At 40.3% G+C, this 16,155-nt stretch overlaps 1 protein-coding gene across 1 annotated transcript in view; it reads right to left on the bottom strand.

Annotated features, from left to right (window-relative positions):
* The window catches only part of NKTR (natural killer cell triggering receptor), a 40,999-nt gene that overhangs the window by 11,844 nt on the left and 13,000 nt on the right, over positions 1–16,155 (bottom strand). The window contains exons 3-8 of the mRNA XM_086466481.1: positions 14,442–14,549; positions 13,369–13,413; positions 11,549–11,636; positions 2,705–2,734; positions 1,729–1,874; positions 289–511 (exon numbers count right to left, since the gene is read on the bottom strand). Coding sequence (XP_086322607.1) covers positions 289–511; positions 1,729–1,874; positions 2,705–2,734; positions 11,549–11,636; positions 13,369–13,413; positions 14,442–14,549 — 640 coding nt within the window. The remainder of the gene's footprint in view (positions 1–288; positions 512–1,728; positions 1,875–2,704; positions 2,735–11,548; positions 11,637–13,368; positions 13,414–14,441; positions 14,550–16,155) is intronic.

Raw genomic sequence — 16,155 nt, 5'->3', positions numbered from 1 at the left:
GTATACTGAGTCCCAAATACTTCAGCATGCTGAGACTCACTCATTTCAAAGTGGCTCTAGCTTCTATCTACAAAGATCTCAAACGCTTTCATGGAAAAATTTACTCAAGCAGCTCAGCTTTATGGGGTTTTTTTGTTTGGTTGGTTCATTTTCATTCTTTATAAAATCAAGCATCAAAATCCAAACTCAAATAAAAGCATTTTCATACTCGTTGCTTAAGTACTTCATGAAAACAAAGCAGAATTTCTCAGATTTCTCTGAAATTCTCAAGTTTAAGAGAATAGTCACCGTCTTTGGTTCGAGGTTCGCTTGCACCTTGGATCCTCTTTCTTCCTTTCTTCCTTTCTTCGTTTTCTTGATTGCTTGGTTTTAGCTCTTCTTTTACGCTTTCTTCTTCTGCTTCTTTCATTTTCAGCTTCACTTTCAGATGACGTTTCTGAAGAGCTTGATGCACTGGAGGAGGAGTCTGAAGCTTCTGAGTCAGAACATACTTTTTTCTTCTTCTCCAAAGCTTAAAACAGATATTTTAAATTTACAGTGTGTACGTGTATGTAGTGTGTCTATATACAGCACAAAATATACCATTTTCTGTATGTACCAATACACACACACTGCTTCACAGGAGCTCTGTGACTTTCACAATGAGTTGCACTGAAGCCCCTTAAAAGACCTATAAATGTGTCCATCTAAACCCACATCAATAAAATGATAGAAATAGTTTCCGACGATAGTTGTACAAAATTCCTTTAGCTGCTATGAGGTGAACTGTAAGAACTTCCAGCACAGAAGACAACAAATCACTGCAAAGCCAAAACATTTTTAAATTAACACACAGTAAGTTTATAACTGAAGTTGAACCTTAACTTCTGCCAAGCTAATGTAAAGAAAGGCTGAGGAATAAGTATAATTTTAAGAAAGAGGGCTCCCCTCCTTTTCTCCTTTGGAAATATATTTTAGGTTTAACACTGAATTCACACCTTTTGGGGTAGAATAGAATACACAGATAAGCAAGGGCCATTTATTGTAAAAGAAAATATAGTTTCTTTAGAAAGCAACACACAGGTTACAAAACAAAGTTTAGGAAAAAGGGAGTCGCAGCCTCAGTCGTGTTTGGCCGATTCCTCTCCTTTCTGCATCCTCATACTTTTACACAATCTATCCTTTTGCCTTTCTCTAAAGGACACAAATAATCCCATTATTCTTAAGGAAACTCAAAAATGAAGTAGAAAACACAAACTTAGAACACTCCACTACTTTACAGCAACTGCCCAAACATACATTTAAGTTAATTTATTCTCTATGAGTTCTCATGAAAAGGAAAGTGATGTTGACTACATATACCAGATACATTAACATCACATGATCTTAAAATAAACCTTCGGTAACTGCTGAAAATTCAGCTTCAAGAAAAGCTTATGTTTGTGTCTCCATCTTTCAAACTCCGAAAAATACGTTCCAACTCCTTTTTTAGTATGTTACATTCACCTCAAACGTTAATCAAGAAGAAAAGGAAGCATACATATGTTTTCCAAGTCACAAAGGTTTAGGTCAGAAAACCTTGCTGCATCCTCCTGACCTACACCAAGACTTAAGTTTTAAAGAAGTTTTTGAAAGAATCAACTAAAGTTCTAGAGATTGACCACAATGATTTTTAGACATTGGCACAATTCTTACACTCTCTGAAAACAATGTCAACATTGCATTAACTTCAGGTCTCTGTACGCTTACCATCTTTTGCTGATTTTGTAACAAGCACCCCACAGTCAATCACTCGTACATCTGCATAGGGCCTACTTGCAGTATCGGTTTTCAGATTTTCTATTTGTTCTATCACTTCAAACCCAGAAATAACCAGTCCAAAGACAACATGTACACTGCAGAAAGAAAATATTTGGAAAGTACAAACGTTTATAGAGTGCTGTAATTATTTTAAAATTTATTTCAGATTTTAAAAGTCATTCTGAAATAGAAACACTCAGCTCTTAAAAATGTATTAAACTCAAAAATAAGATTTTTATTACTTTTACATTTACAACAATGCCAAGATCTCATGCAACACGAGAGAGAGGCCCGCTCTGGTTCAATCCCAGAGAAACAGTTGCTATCATTCTACTCTCTTCCACATGGGCAGGGCAAACAGATCGTCATTTCTAATCCATCCTTCTATTTCGTGCAGCACAGACATCAAAAGTCCGTACATAAAGATGACAAAGAAGTGCAGTTTTCCCCAGAGCAGCAGCGTACAAATTGCCACTGGCATTGCAGGGACAGTTATAATCAAGGAATCCCCGGGTTTTTTCCACCATACCACATTTCTCTGTCCTTCTTCCCTTTCCCCCAGAACGTATACTTTCAGGAACTAATATATTTTGGGGATAAAAACGTGCCACAAAAGAGTACTATCCAAATATATTAAACTTGGCGTTTCAGCTCACTGATTTATGGACTGAGGGCAGCAACCAGTTTTAAAGAAATAACGCTGGGATTTAAGACCTTCCAAGTTATCGACCAGCTTCAGGAAAGAAGTTGCAACTTCAAATTTTTATAGAACTCAAACTCTTGTTTTCCAACTTGTTCTATTGTATAATCTTTCACAGAACACAGAATTTGTTTCCCCATTGTAGTCTACTTTCAATGTAACACGTGAAGACTTACAACCCTCAAATTCTGGCCATCATTGGAGAAACTATAAAAAGGTTCTTACCCATCGAGATGAGGAGCAGGTTTTGTTGTTCTGTTTGACAAACAGCAAGATGGTAAGATGGTAAAAAAAAGAGTAATCAGGGATTCAGATGAAGTAAAAGAGGAGAATGGCACAGGGGGAAAAAAAAAAAAAAAAAGAGGTGAAGGTAAGACAAAAAAAATAGTGAAAAAATCCAGTTACATACATGGAATTAAAACTTTACAGCTTATACACACAGGCTTTTTTAAACTTTTACAGGAAATTTGTTTGAAGTTTAGCTAACTGTGCAAACTTGAAAGTTATACCAAGTATAATTTTATGCATGCAATAATTTTCAAATCATATCTACAAATACGCATTCGACTGTAACTCACTAACACTTTTAACCACAGAGAAGATACAATTTGGCAATAAGTACGGGGTAACTAACGGAATTTAAATGTTTCTCAAATTGTTCGGTTCTTACATTACCAGGTCACTTTAAAGCCAGTTTATTTAAAAAAAGAAGAGTTATCATATGGGGTAGATTCTTTGCTTCGCCCCCCTCTGCTACTTTCTTGCTCCCCATGTGCTTGGTTGGCCTCCTGACTCAGAACACCGAGCCACACTGCTGTCTTTGACCACCACGACGACAGCACTTCAGCTTCTAAGCTCACAGGCTTCCCCAAAGCAACAGCAGCACAATGCAAGCAGACGTCACACGCTACCCCCTCCAGTTTATTGCTGTGATAAACGCCGACTTTCTCCCTGTTTTTCAGCTCCCCACATTCAGCTGCTTCTCGCCTGAAGGCGAAATGCGACTGCGTGACATTTTGTGCACTATCCTAAAAGGCATCTGGAGTTGTGCCCAATTGCTGAGTTGACTTCAAATTGGAATATTCAAGGCTGTGCATATATAATTATATGTTAAGATTCACCTTTCCGAGGATAATGCTACGACCTGGTATCTCTCTATAGCCTTCTCCAAAAAAAAGGACAGAAATTACAAGTATGCCTGCATAATGCTGCGCAGGGAACCTCGCTAGGCAGGCAAATTCAGCAAGGAACATCAGAACTTGCATTAATCTTAAAGATTGCGAAAGGAAAAAAAAAAAAATAGAAGTCAATTTGCATTGGAAGTTATTTTAATATTTGAAAACATTCTTCCTCTCTGCTCCCCAGGCGCTATTTTGCCTTTCCAGCCTTCTTCCAATGAACTTCCCTCTCTCAAAAGAAATAAATCAATCACAGATGATTTTTCTGCATTTACAATAACACAGATGTGGTAGGATGCAGTGAAGTTTTTCACCACTACAGTAAACCCCTACTTTTTAAGCACATCTCTTCACTTGAGTTTTGAACTATTAGGTCACAAAACGCTGCAGTGCTGGAACGCACGCCAGAAGATGGAACTGTGACTCAGGAGTGATCACACTCTGGATATTTTTATTCTTTTTTAAGCTCCAAATGCCAACCAGACCTTCCATTTCTGCACTACTAAATAATACAGAAAACTCCTTTGGTTTAACACAGGGAACGAAATGCTATCAAGACAAGAATTAATTTCTCAATAGTAGGGGGTGCTCTTTGTTTTCCCCTCGCTAATAGGGCATATTGCTAGAAACAGAAAAATTCTTACCGATTTGAAGGTAAGGAAAAGTTAACAACCTGCTGTTCAGTAAACAGCTTAAGCGGGCTTAATTATAAAGCTGATTTTAAGTAGTGAAAACTCAGAAGTGTGTTATTTCAATGAAACCAGTAGTAAACAAGACTTGGTGCTTAGAATTAGCTGGAAGGAGCAACAGGTTCAAACACACTTGACAGGAGTGCTGCAGTAATGCGCTCCTGCCACGCAGCAGCGGCACTCGAAGGCCAATTGAGCCAACTGCCTAAGCACGTCCTTCCTTCGGGCTAGTCCTCAAGGAGCCAGGAAAGGGATACTTAAAAACCCATCTAGAGGTTTCTTCCAGTACACTGGCCGTTGGGTTGATAAAATGGACAGGGTTTGTCTCATTTACTTGTTCGGGAAGGGAAGACACAAGGAAAAGCATCATCCCAAAAGGCAAACTTTCCAGATGCACCGCAAGGAGCGAGGTTGACTTCGCAGGCTTCCCGTGGGAAGCAGAAACCCCACTCCTCATTGTGCTTTCGAAAGTTTGCTCGTCTCCTCGCGAGGGTTGTAAGAGGTGACGTCTATTCTGCAAACGTGCACCCTAAGAGACCACTTCCAAGTTCTCTGCACATGTTCTGCCTTTCGATCCTTGTACATTTGCTTCGGCTTCAAAACTTCATCAGGAGAAAACCTACTTTTCACTACAGAAACCTAGAATTATGATGAGTTCCTCCCCCAAAAATAGTATTTTCATTAAAACATTTCTATACAGAAGTTAGACAATTAAAAATATTCAAAATCTGCTTTATAATATATACTATTACCCAAGTTATTTACAGAAGGACAAATACCTTTCTTCACTCAAGTTTAAAGGAAATTGGTTTAAGATACTGCTGAAGAGAAAAGCATCTTTTTGATAACAGCATGTCATCACCCACCCCCCACCAAGAACCTCCGTCCTAACAAAGGATTCAATGCACATAACAATATGATCAGAAAACAAGAAAGATAAAAACAGAAAGAAGAAAAGGAAAGGACACAGCCTTAGAGGAATGAGACATTACCTTTGGAGCGCACGATGTAACACTGTTTCTGTAAATTTTACACAAAAATGGCAGAAATAAATTGTAATACATTTTCAGACAAAACTGAGTCTATGTTTCATCAAATACAAGTTTAAAATTAATATTAATCATGTTGTATGCAGAACAAGGATGCCTAAAAAGAGGGCTCTAAATTTTCTTTAGAATACAACGTACTTTGAAAACTACAGAAAGTTCTCCTTAAAACCAAAAAGCAACCTATAGACATAACCTGCTGGCACACGCTATCACAAAGATAAATGGTTAGCAAAAAAAAAAAAAAAAGAATCCTCCCGCTCCCCTCTATGTCTCAATCCACAGTATCAGAACACAGGCACAGCTTTAAGCAGATGAATAACTGATTTCCATGGGTTTATCCACACGCTCGCAGTTACGTAGGGGTTCCAAAGGCTCTACTCCGTCCAGCCCTACGCAGACACGCCGCAGGATGGCACACCACAGCTCCAACGGTTTGATGTCCCAGTGTTAAGTCAGTAAGTCTACAACTTCATGCATTTCAGAACTAGCTGACACCTTCCTTGTTTTGGGAAGCTTTTCTAAAACTAAGGGGAAAAAAAAAAAAAAGGCGTTTTCTCTAAAACACGTGCATTTTGTTAAGATTGCTTGTGGTCAGAATTACAGAAAAACCAACGCGTTGGCAGATGGACAAGAGACAAAACGCGTGCACCAGCTCACACCCTACTTCTGCGCCGGTGGAATTCTGAACAGCAGCAATGTTCTAAAAATGCATTATCCGTTGAGTTTATCCACTCCACCCACCCCAAACTATCAGTTCTTAATTGTGTCTCTGCGTACTTTGAGTGTTGCAACGATCTGTTTGTCACCCGTCACACATAAAAGCATCCTGCGAATGCTGTCACACGGGCTGATCGAGCCAATGGGACCTGCACAGATCTCACTTTTGCTCAAAGACAATGCAACATCAGCCCCTTTCACCTGAATTTTTTAGATTTTTATATTGCTGACAACTGTTTAAAAATTAGCTCAAAGGCATTTCATCTGCAGTAGAAAAAAAAAGATTTGCTGTTGATTAGAAAAATACCTGGTTTGGGACACCAAAACAACTTAGAAATGAACCACTTTTAATAAGCTGGTAACATTCAGAAATCATTTGTAAAATCAAACCAAAAGAGCCCTCACAATGTATTTTATCCTTCACTTAGCAGACTAAGTGGTTAGTTTGTTTGAATTTAGTAACTAGGCATGGCACCACACATTAGAAACATTTTTAAAACAACAAAAAAAAGCTTTTTAGTTTTGAGCAAGAAAGCAGAGCTTGAGAGACACATTAAACCAACAATATCCTCAACGTGGGAAAAAAGAAAAATCATAAATCCAGCAGTAACAACAAAACAGCCTCAAGTTTTAAATAGCTATTGAACACAGAGGCAAGAACTCCAAGCATTTGAACTGATAAGGAACACAACCTCGGGCTCCTGTAAGTTGCAGTAAGAGCGTATTCCTCAGTAACGTGGCTAAATAACACGGCAATAAATTAATCATTACACAAACCTTCCCAATGACAACAAAGAGGTTGGTTACTTCTTTTTGCCTCCTATTGTTTTCTTTACATTTCGTTCTGCACAGGCACGTCTATTTTTTTCTAGTAAGTGCAGCTTGACAGATTTTGCAGGGCAACGGAAGCAACGTTAAGCCCATGCAAGCACTTGTAGGCTCAGGAGTCTCATTAATTTTACAGCACTTTATATACCCGTTTTCCCCAAGAGTTGCACTTCTTTTGTATCGCAACTTTCCTCCCTAGCAGGCTGGGCAGGGCCACGGGCACGGTGGAGTTGCTCTGAAGACAGACGCCGCTGTCAGATCAGCTGGAGCGAGCAGCAGAACCCCTCGCTCGAGAAGAACATCACCCAACAAGTCATACAGCCCCTGAGCTGGAGCATCCAAGAAGAGGCCAACTATCCCCCTGCCTCCGACTCTAAACCGGGGACCCAAAGACGTTAGCTGTAGCTGTGCCGTGCTCTAGAGGCACTCACCCCAATATAACCACCTCATCAGCAGCAGCTCCACACAGATAGCGGAGCACATCGAAAAAGGAAGATGATACTGGAGGGGTTCCTGTCACCCTCTGCCCTGTCCTAGGGATTCCACATCTGAGTATCAACATAGAAATGGGACAATTAAAAGATTAACACAACTCGGGGGGTGTTTAGAACAACTGCTGATGGTTCTGACAGAAGTTATTCACAGGAAAGGATCAAGTTAAACAGTGGTGCCATTGAAAACAAGAAGTAGCCAATTTATAACCTTGCCTTACAACCACCTGCAACGCAAGTCTGCAATAAAATGCTACAACAGATCCCTTTGGGTAAAGAAAATGGAAGTTCCAGTATTTCTCAGATCCAAACATTATAAAGGGACGGTCTCTGCGCTCACGCTGCTGGATTTCAACAAGATGCATTTCTTCAGACTAGGAAATGTTTCTCAGGCACATGTGAGAACAGACTTGGCCTATTTCACGTACATGTGCATGAAAAGCATAATCCTTCCTTAGCTAAGCATTCTCCTTTCAACCAAACTGCTACTCCTAGTCAAGTAAGAAAAACAATAAGCAGGGAAAATTAGTCAAGGAGCATTAAGCACAGCACTTCTGACATTGTATGCCACTTCTGATTCTTTATTCTACTTCTACATCTCACCAGTTTCTACCAGTGCTTTAATTTATGTTCATTCTTTTTACACTGGCCTCACTGGAACTTCCTAACAGTACTCACGCTGTCTTTTCCATGCCCAGTTCTCTATTGTTGCTTAGAAATGCTCCAAGCTCATTCATGCCAGAGAAATTCCTGATGAATCAAAGCAAGCTGATGATACTTTAGGACTGGTCAGATGCCTGTTTATACTAAGATTAGTCTGGAGCTTCTATTTCAAGTAAACCTGGCCATTGTGGCTCCAGTTTTAACAACTTTTAATCATTGCATAGTCGTGTTGTGACCAGCTAGCGCAGTCTGCCAAAGAGATACTCGCTGCCCGATTGCTTTCTGTACAGAGTAGTTATTCCAAATGACACTTGTCTGTGGTAAGTAGGGAAAGCACTTCTGAGAAATAAGTAGAAGTGTTATAGTCAGGATTCTTGCTATTTTAGCTCTTCTTGGACAAATACTTATATAAATATAAAAGAAAATAACTTATTTTCACTGTTATCTGCTACTTTAGACACGTACAATAGAGAAATATAGAGCTCTCATCCCTGATGTTATCTATTAAAAAAAAATATGCAGAGAGGTCTCAAGAAGTGCAGATGGCAACGAACTATTTCCCTTTCTGTAAATGGAATCGATAACAATTAAACACGTTCAAACCATTAGAAAGACCTAAAGGCTGCCACTGAAGACTGCCTGCCTTTCACACAATTTTCAGGTTATACGTTTGAAGAACGTCCTTCCTAATGATAAACCGAGTAATTGAGCATTCTTTTAAGAAACACACTTTAATTTCAGCATAAAGTATATCACTAAAGGCAGCAAACATCTGACTAAAGCACAGCTGCAGAGATGCACAGTACATTCCCTACAATAATCAGACAAACGTCACCGAGCCAGACTAAATGCCCTAATATATTGCATATTTCACCATCCAGCCTTGCCTATTCATCAAATGAGTTATCAAACATGAACCTGACTTTCCAACTGACTGCAGACACACACACACACGCCTTCACGAGCAGCCTCAGGGCTTCTGTACCGACTCCGTAATGGTACGTGTTAATGCCCAGGATCAGCTGCAGCACCAGAGGCCAAAGGCAGGGCTTGGTGAACAGCACAAACTCGAACAGTAAAGGCACCCACAAGCGAGGCAGGTGTCTCAGCTGCTGGTCAGATGGGGAGAACGCCCAGTTGCCAGCACACAGGCACCTTGAGCTGCCCTGTCGGATCCTGCCTGGCTTTCAGTTGCTGCTCCGGGAGCGCAGGGTGTCTTGGAAGCGCCACATCATACTTGCGCTGCCCGTCTCGGAGTTCCCAGTGGGGTCTCAAACAGCACTGGATGTCTGCATGCGGCAAAATGGAAAGAGCCCTGGTCAAGAAGGTCACGGAGGCCTAAAGACTGGACAGAACCCACCAAAACCTCATCGGTTATACCGGGAGCTTACTCCTGGGCTCGACTCACTTGCCTGACTCCAGGACAAACTGATGCCATTTGAGACATTACAGGATTATCCAGGAAATCCGCAAGGCAGGTAAGACACACGACCTTCAGAACAGCCACATCCTTCTCTCCCAGCAGCTGTCGGCCAGCTGGGACACCCCAGGACCCTAAAAATGGCTTTAGATTCCTACAGGCAGCCGAGGTGAATGAAGACGATTACATTTGGGTATCTTACTCTGCCTGAACTCCCACCACACTAACGCTCTCTCTTTACAGTGATTTGATGAAAAAACCCCCACAGTTTTGGAAGAAATCTGCATCTTTCAAAATACTTCTGTATTTGAGGAAAGTGCTCTTAAATAGTGTTCATTTTACTGTCCCATGTGAGTTATAATTTAGCATCCAACACAACCTCAGGTTGTTTTGGTGTGTGGGGAGAGACAAGGTGCTTACGTCTGTTAAATCTAATTGAACAAGTAAGCCGAGTCTACTAAGAATAAGGGAAAGAAGATGACTTCTGAATCAAACGCAGGAGAGAAAAGAAACTTTAGAGCCCTCAAATGATAGCTTCTTGACTGATGTGACATCGTTAAGGTTTTATATATAGTGTTCAGATAAGCTTAAAAATGGAAAATTGTGACAAGAGAACCAAAAGATAAGTCACCAAGCAGTAAACAGCGAACCAATGTCTCTCAGAGAGCTTGTTAAACCACAGGGGTTTTTTATAGAGAGATTGTTTTCCGTATTAATGTGCACAAACATCCATCCAGATTTACTGTAAGGAAGCATAACATCTGAAATTTGGTTTGAAGGTAACAGAAAACAACCTTTTGACATGATTTTATCTCTATGGAAAGTCAGAACAGTGGTAACTGTGAAAGACTTCCTCTTAGGCTCCTAATCATTTTCCATTTTTAGGGCATTCTTTAGGAAGAGACCTAAAAATGTCTCTTATCTGAACTTCACCATATCATACTGAAGATCTTTTTCAAGCAAAGAAAAGACTCTTGAGGACAATTTACTCCTTTACTGAAGACAGGGAAGCGCCATTCATTCTTATCCCCCAAGAAAGATGGCAAAGAAAAAAGTTTTTCTAGTTAAGTAACTACACTAAAATTTACTTTTGAAGACACCAGTGTTATTTCATAAAGTTCTTCTCGGCACAAGCCCAAAGTTATAATCCAGATCTTTCCAAATACAAACTGTTAAACATTAACAGAAGGCAATTTTTAAAAGGGCATTAACAGAAGGAATAATCACATAAAAATTAGCAAGTTTAAAAATACTAATACTGAACCTACAATACAACTACTTTAACCAGAAGACCCTGAAATATCAGACCTGAGTATTTATTGATGGCAGTCATGTGCTTTCTACAGTTTAACAGAATATGGCTACATACTACAATGGATTTTTTTTTTCTTTTTAAGGTAATGAAGGAAAAATCGCATTATCAGCACACAATTTTACATCGTGTTGGTACCAAAGTACTCGGTATACGCACAAGTAAACTGAACTATGCAGCAATAGTAGCATGTCAGGAACAAACACTCCAAAAAAAAAATAATAAACCAACCCAAACCCAACCAAAACAATAAACAAACCCCCCACAAAAAGAAAACAAACCCCCCAAACCAAATCATAAACCATCGTATTTTAAAGAGCACATGCAAACCCATACAAACCACCTCTAGCTCTCACTCCCTTTTGCGTACAACACTCAATGCTGTGATGGGCAGATAATCTGTTAAGATTTGGTTGGTGCACACACAAAGCCAAAGAATCGATTTTCTGGACACTAAGAACTTACTGCATAAGCCATATTTTTAGGGTGAAAAGCAACGAACAAGGAACATCCATGTAGTACTAGCTTCTCATCCAAATGAATGCCACAAGCAAATGGCAGTAACTAACGTTTCCTCTTATAGCTTACACCGCAGGTACCCACTCAACCCTACTTAAAATAGGTGGATAACATCGTTACAGATAATTTAGCAATACCATCTTTCTCATGAACAGCGCTTCTCTGTTTAAGAAAAGCTCAACTGTCATATTACTTCTACTCACATGAAAAATTGGGAACCATTGGTATGTTTCCCTCGGTTTGCCATTGACAAAAGGAACGCTCTGTCATGTTTGAGAATAAAGTTTTCATCTGTTTGAAGAAAAAATATGTTTGTCAGATTTTCCCTGCCAAGGAATGCAAGTCTAGTTTTCTTAGTAACTTATGGATGCTATAAGGAGAAATTCTGCTGCTGCTGAAGAAACATGAACAGGTTGGAAAAAATCAAGTTTAAACAAGCCTCTCAAAAGTTACAGTAGAAGAAGTTGAGACAGAAAGCATTCTTAAAGGAAAAGTTCAGATGTAGCACAAACGTTTCTAGTGAAAAAAAAAATAAAGTCATTATGTCTTCGATAAACGTTAAATTCTCATGGACTTGGATTTAAATCCAGCACTTTCTGAATAAGAAGGCGGCTGGCAGACTTACTGACATCCTAGAACGAGACTTAACACAACACAATACTGTTATTTACACAGCATGCACCTCAGGTTGAAAGATTAGAGAAAAAGCCATTCCCCTGGTATGGCATGTTAAAAGCCACCTGTCCATCTGAAACTGGAAGTCTCAAAACATACAAGAGGAAAAAACCCCAAACCCTAGATACCTGAATGAGAAACTAAACAACATATTCTTCCTGCAACCCAAGTATAAAAATCAATTAAGACTAAATTAAACATGCAGTTTATACTCTAGTGAATTACAGAGGACTTCTGGTTGGACAGCGTAACACAGAACCAGGCATTCTGAAGTTCCTTTTCCAAGCTAAAGACAGTAATTTGCGTGTCCAAAGCCGTTATTTTTAAGATTACGTATCAAACCACAGCGCTGCAGGTTTAGCACTCACCGCCTTTCGAAACAAGCCCTAGTAACTTCTTGGTCAAAAGACTTTCTTTTGGCTAAACACACAACTACGACTCTGCTTAAGACAAACTTAATGGCATGCACTTAACCACGCAGAGATATTGCGAAGCACACAGAACCCGGGGCTCCTACATAAACACACCTAGTGCCTTCATTAACACTTGAATACCACTGTAACTACCTGGGGGGTTTTTTGCAAGGGATAATTGTATGTCTTTAAATGAATGCTTTATAAACTCACCATTTTCCTTCCAACAACAGATTTTAAAGAGAGGTAAATGTACATTTATTTACAAATTCTTTGCAAGTAAAATAACTTGTGTAGCATATAAACAAAGTCAAACACTTTTAGAAACGAACACTAAGCATACAAACCTTGAGTAGGGAAGGGGAGGAAAGGGGCATTAACAAAAGAAGAAATAACTGTTTAGAGCTGGAAATTATGCCAGTATTCTTTCTCAGAATAAGTCATTAACCCTCAGAGAGGTTAGACACAGAACTCTTCATTTCTCCAAGCAACACAGATATCCATCTACAAACGGACGTATCAGTTGTCTATATATTTACTAGGGAGGGTACAAGGGAACAGAGTTTGAATTTGTGTTACTGAGCTTTTGTCTCTTACCTTTTCATTTTGCAAAAGACCACATTCTCTATAAACAAAAGAATATGTTGACAGTTTTAGGCAGGAAGATAGGAGTTTATTCATGAATAAAGTTGCCTAACCTCCATGCTGAAAGTCATGTTTAATCAATAATGTTAGCCTTAATTAATCGTCAGTTAAAGTTAAATATTACCAAAAAAAAATTATCCGAAAGTCATGCATATAAAAAGAATTCTCATGCAACATTAGTTTCATGCAAAAGGTGATCTATAAGTAGACCTGTTTTCATTAAGTAGCTTGGGAATCAAGACTTATCTCAGAACTGAATAAAGAATCTGTAAAGATGTGTTTCCTCTTACCTTTAAAATAGCCACCATAAATAGATTCACCTCCTTTTCCATTACCTGCGCATTAAAAAGCGTCAATTAAACCTTTCGTTTCCTTTATGGACAAAAAAGCTGTATGTAACATCCCACCAGCTCATACCAAACCAGGACACTCTGGCCAGTTACTAGTATCTGAGCACAAGCTCCTTCATTAAACGTCACAGCCGTGCATTATCCTGGTGACACCCAAAATACTGAGAAGGAAGACCGCCTCGGTGCCTCTGAATTCTGGAAAGGCTGAAGCCAGGCTCCCAAGGCTCCTCTCCAGCATTTGCTAAAGCAGCAGCAGACAGAAAAACAACAGCAAGCAAAACCAAACCAAACCAAACGCCAACAGCAGGTACGACCAACAACCTTGCCTGGCTCCCAGCAGCCGAGAGACCACTAGAACAGATGAGGTAAGAAAGCAGCTAGGAGTTTTAAAGGCATCCATCCTGCTCGACTCAAAACAAGACATTCCCTCTCTGTGACCATCTTATCAGGTACAAGATCTCAGGACACAGCAAAGATGATACGATATTTTGGTAAGGAGGGGTATTGCAGGGAGGGACAACAGGCTAAAACATTATCTTGCGCACACACCGCAAGGAAAGACACTTCTGGAAAATCTCTTTTTAGAGACTCATCCATTAAACACTGGTAGCTCGTTCGCTATCTTCGTATGTTCAAACTTATTCAAACAGTTACGTCCCTGTATCAACAGGGCGTTATTTGTGTCCGCAGTAGAGGCAACACTAAAGTGAAAAGCAGTTAAGACTACAGTCTGCATTTGAATTGTTTTAATAAGAAAGGTGCCATCAGCTCCAGCGAGGGTGTTTTTTCCTTCTTTAACTTAACACATTTTTCTAAACAAATATTTCTTCAGTTGAAGCATTTCAGAATTTCAAACATTAACAGAGAAATCAGTGATCTGTGCTACACTTCACCGAAATATTTTTATGGCATTGTAGTACTTTCACAGCGTTTTCTAAAGCTACACTATAACCACATAAGTTATAACATTTCTGTGCCATGTAAACTATTTCCGTTTTAAAAGCGTATTTTACCTTCGCTGAAGTCCCCACCCTGAATCATGAAGTTTTTAACCACACGATGGAATGTGGTGCCTTTGTAACACAGCTTCTTTCCAGTTGTTTTGCCAATTCCTTTTTCACCTGCAAGAAGGTTAAACAAAAGGGATCTACAAATTGTCACTGAACAAATCCCAAGGGTTTTACCTCCCTAGGGCTAACGGATATAAGAGGCTCGTCAGGACAGCACAACTGTAAGATAACACAGTCCTACCTGTTGCCTTTTTACTGTTCATTAATAGCAAAAGGGACCCCCTTACAAAGGGACTCTCAAGTAAAAATTAGGTTGTTTTTTAAAATAAAAATTCCTCCCAAGAAGGACTGTACTTATTAGCAATCCATTCAGGACAATTTATAACAAAACAAGAGCTTATGAGTGATGGGTTAACTATTTTCTGTGGTTATAGCTACACTGCTGTGTTAGCTGAAGCTTACACCAGAGCCCTTTTCAAACCACTTATACGTCTGGATGCGGCAGCTGAATCCCAGAGCAGATATGTGAGCTCGGAACAGACTTCAACTCGGTTTCAATGAGATCCACTCTTGGAAAAGTGGGATTGAGCTACTCCAAGCATGTGTCACATCTTCACCAATCCATCCACAGCGTCAGGCCACCCCTCAATGCCAATCTGTCCGGCGCCAGCCCTTCCCACCTCGGTATGAAACTCTCCCATTTCTGAAAGGACTGACAGAACAGGGGAGCAGAATTGTGTATCCAAGAACCATTCCAGGACAAACTGAATGAGAATCTTAACGGGGGGGGAAAGGAAAAAAAAAAAAAATCCCCCCCAACCTGAACTGGTACCAGGGCCATTCTCACCCAGCAGCAGAAGCCAAGCCAGGCCAGGCCATAGTACTTGTTAACCCTTTCTGAGCCTCAGGTTTCCTAAGAAGTGGCACGCAGGGGACCCCCGGTACAGCTGTAGCTCAGGTCTGCTAGTGATTTTTGAGAAAGACATCACAGAACCTCGAGCTTCATTAACATTTCTTCCAGAATTTAGAAGAAAAATTGCACTGGGCGTATGGACGAGGGTACTACGACTGGCAGGGCAGAAATCCTACGCAGTAGGTTCATATGAGGGATTTATACTGGTCCAGTCAAGGGAACATCAAAAGACATCGACTTCAGCTTCCAAGAACAGGGGAGTTGGCAGAACACAGCAATGAAGAGTAACAGGGGTATCATACCCTGTGCAACAGCTAAAATCCCACATAAACCACATGTGCAGGAGATGTTCTGTAACAAGGCAGGACAAATAACCCAGCTTCATCCCACCTCTAGTTACGGAACAGGCATTTGACGCTCCGTCAGGGGACACTTCACCAGTATGTTCTGTACCACAGAGTGCCCTCAGCACTGCACGTGTACTGGTTACCCAGAGCCAACGCTCCCCTTTGGCAATCTATCGTTCCTCCACCCAAAATCAACTGAAGGCTAAACCACCCCAGATTTGCCATTTCCAACAGCCTATCGCTGCCAGGATGAAGGCAAAGAGCAGTTTGTGGTACAAAACCCACTCATGCCATTGCTGCTTATTGTACTGGCAGAAGCCTTCACTCAGTCAATACAACTTATTTTCCAGTACCCTGACTCTCCATACCCATTACCCATGCCTTCTCCCACCCTATCTTTATTTTCCACAGAAGCCATCCAAGCTTTTTATTACAGGGGTGGACACCCCCCGCCTTT

This window comes from Leptosomus discolor, chromosome 6 (assembly GCF_034619465.1).
Source record: "Leptosomus discolor isolate bLepDis1 chromosome 6, bLepDis1.hap2, whole genome shotgun sequence".
NCBI classification, from domain to species: Eukaryota; Metazoa; Chordata; class Aves; order Leptosomiformes; family Leptosomidae; genus Leptosomus; species Leptosomus discolor.
Note: the sequence above shows the minus strand (reverse complement) of the source record. Positions and strands in the feature narration are given on the sequence as shown.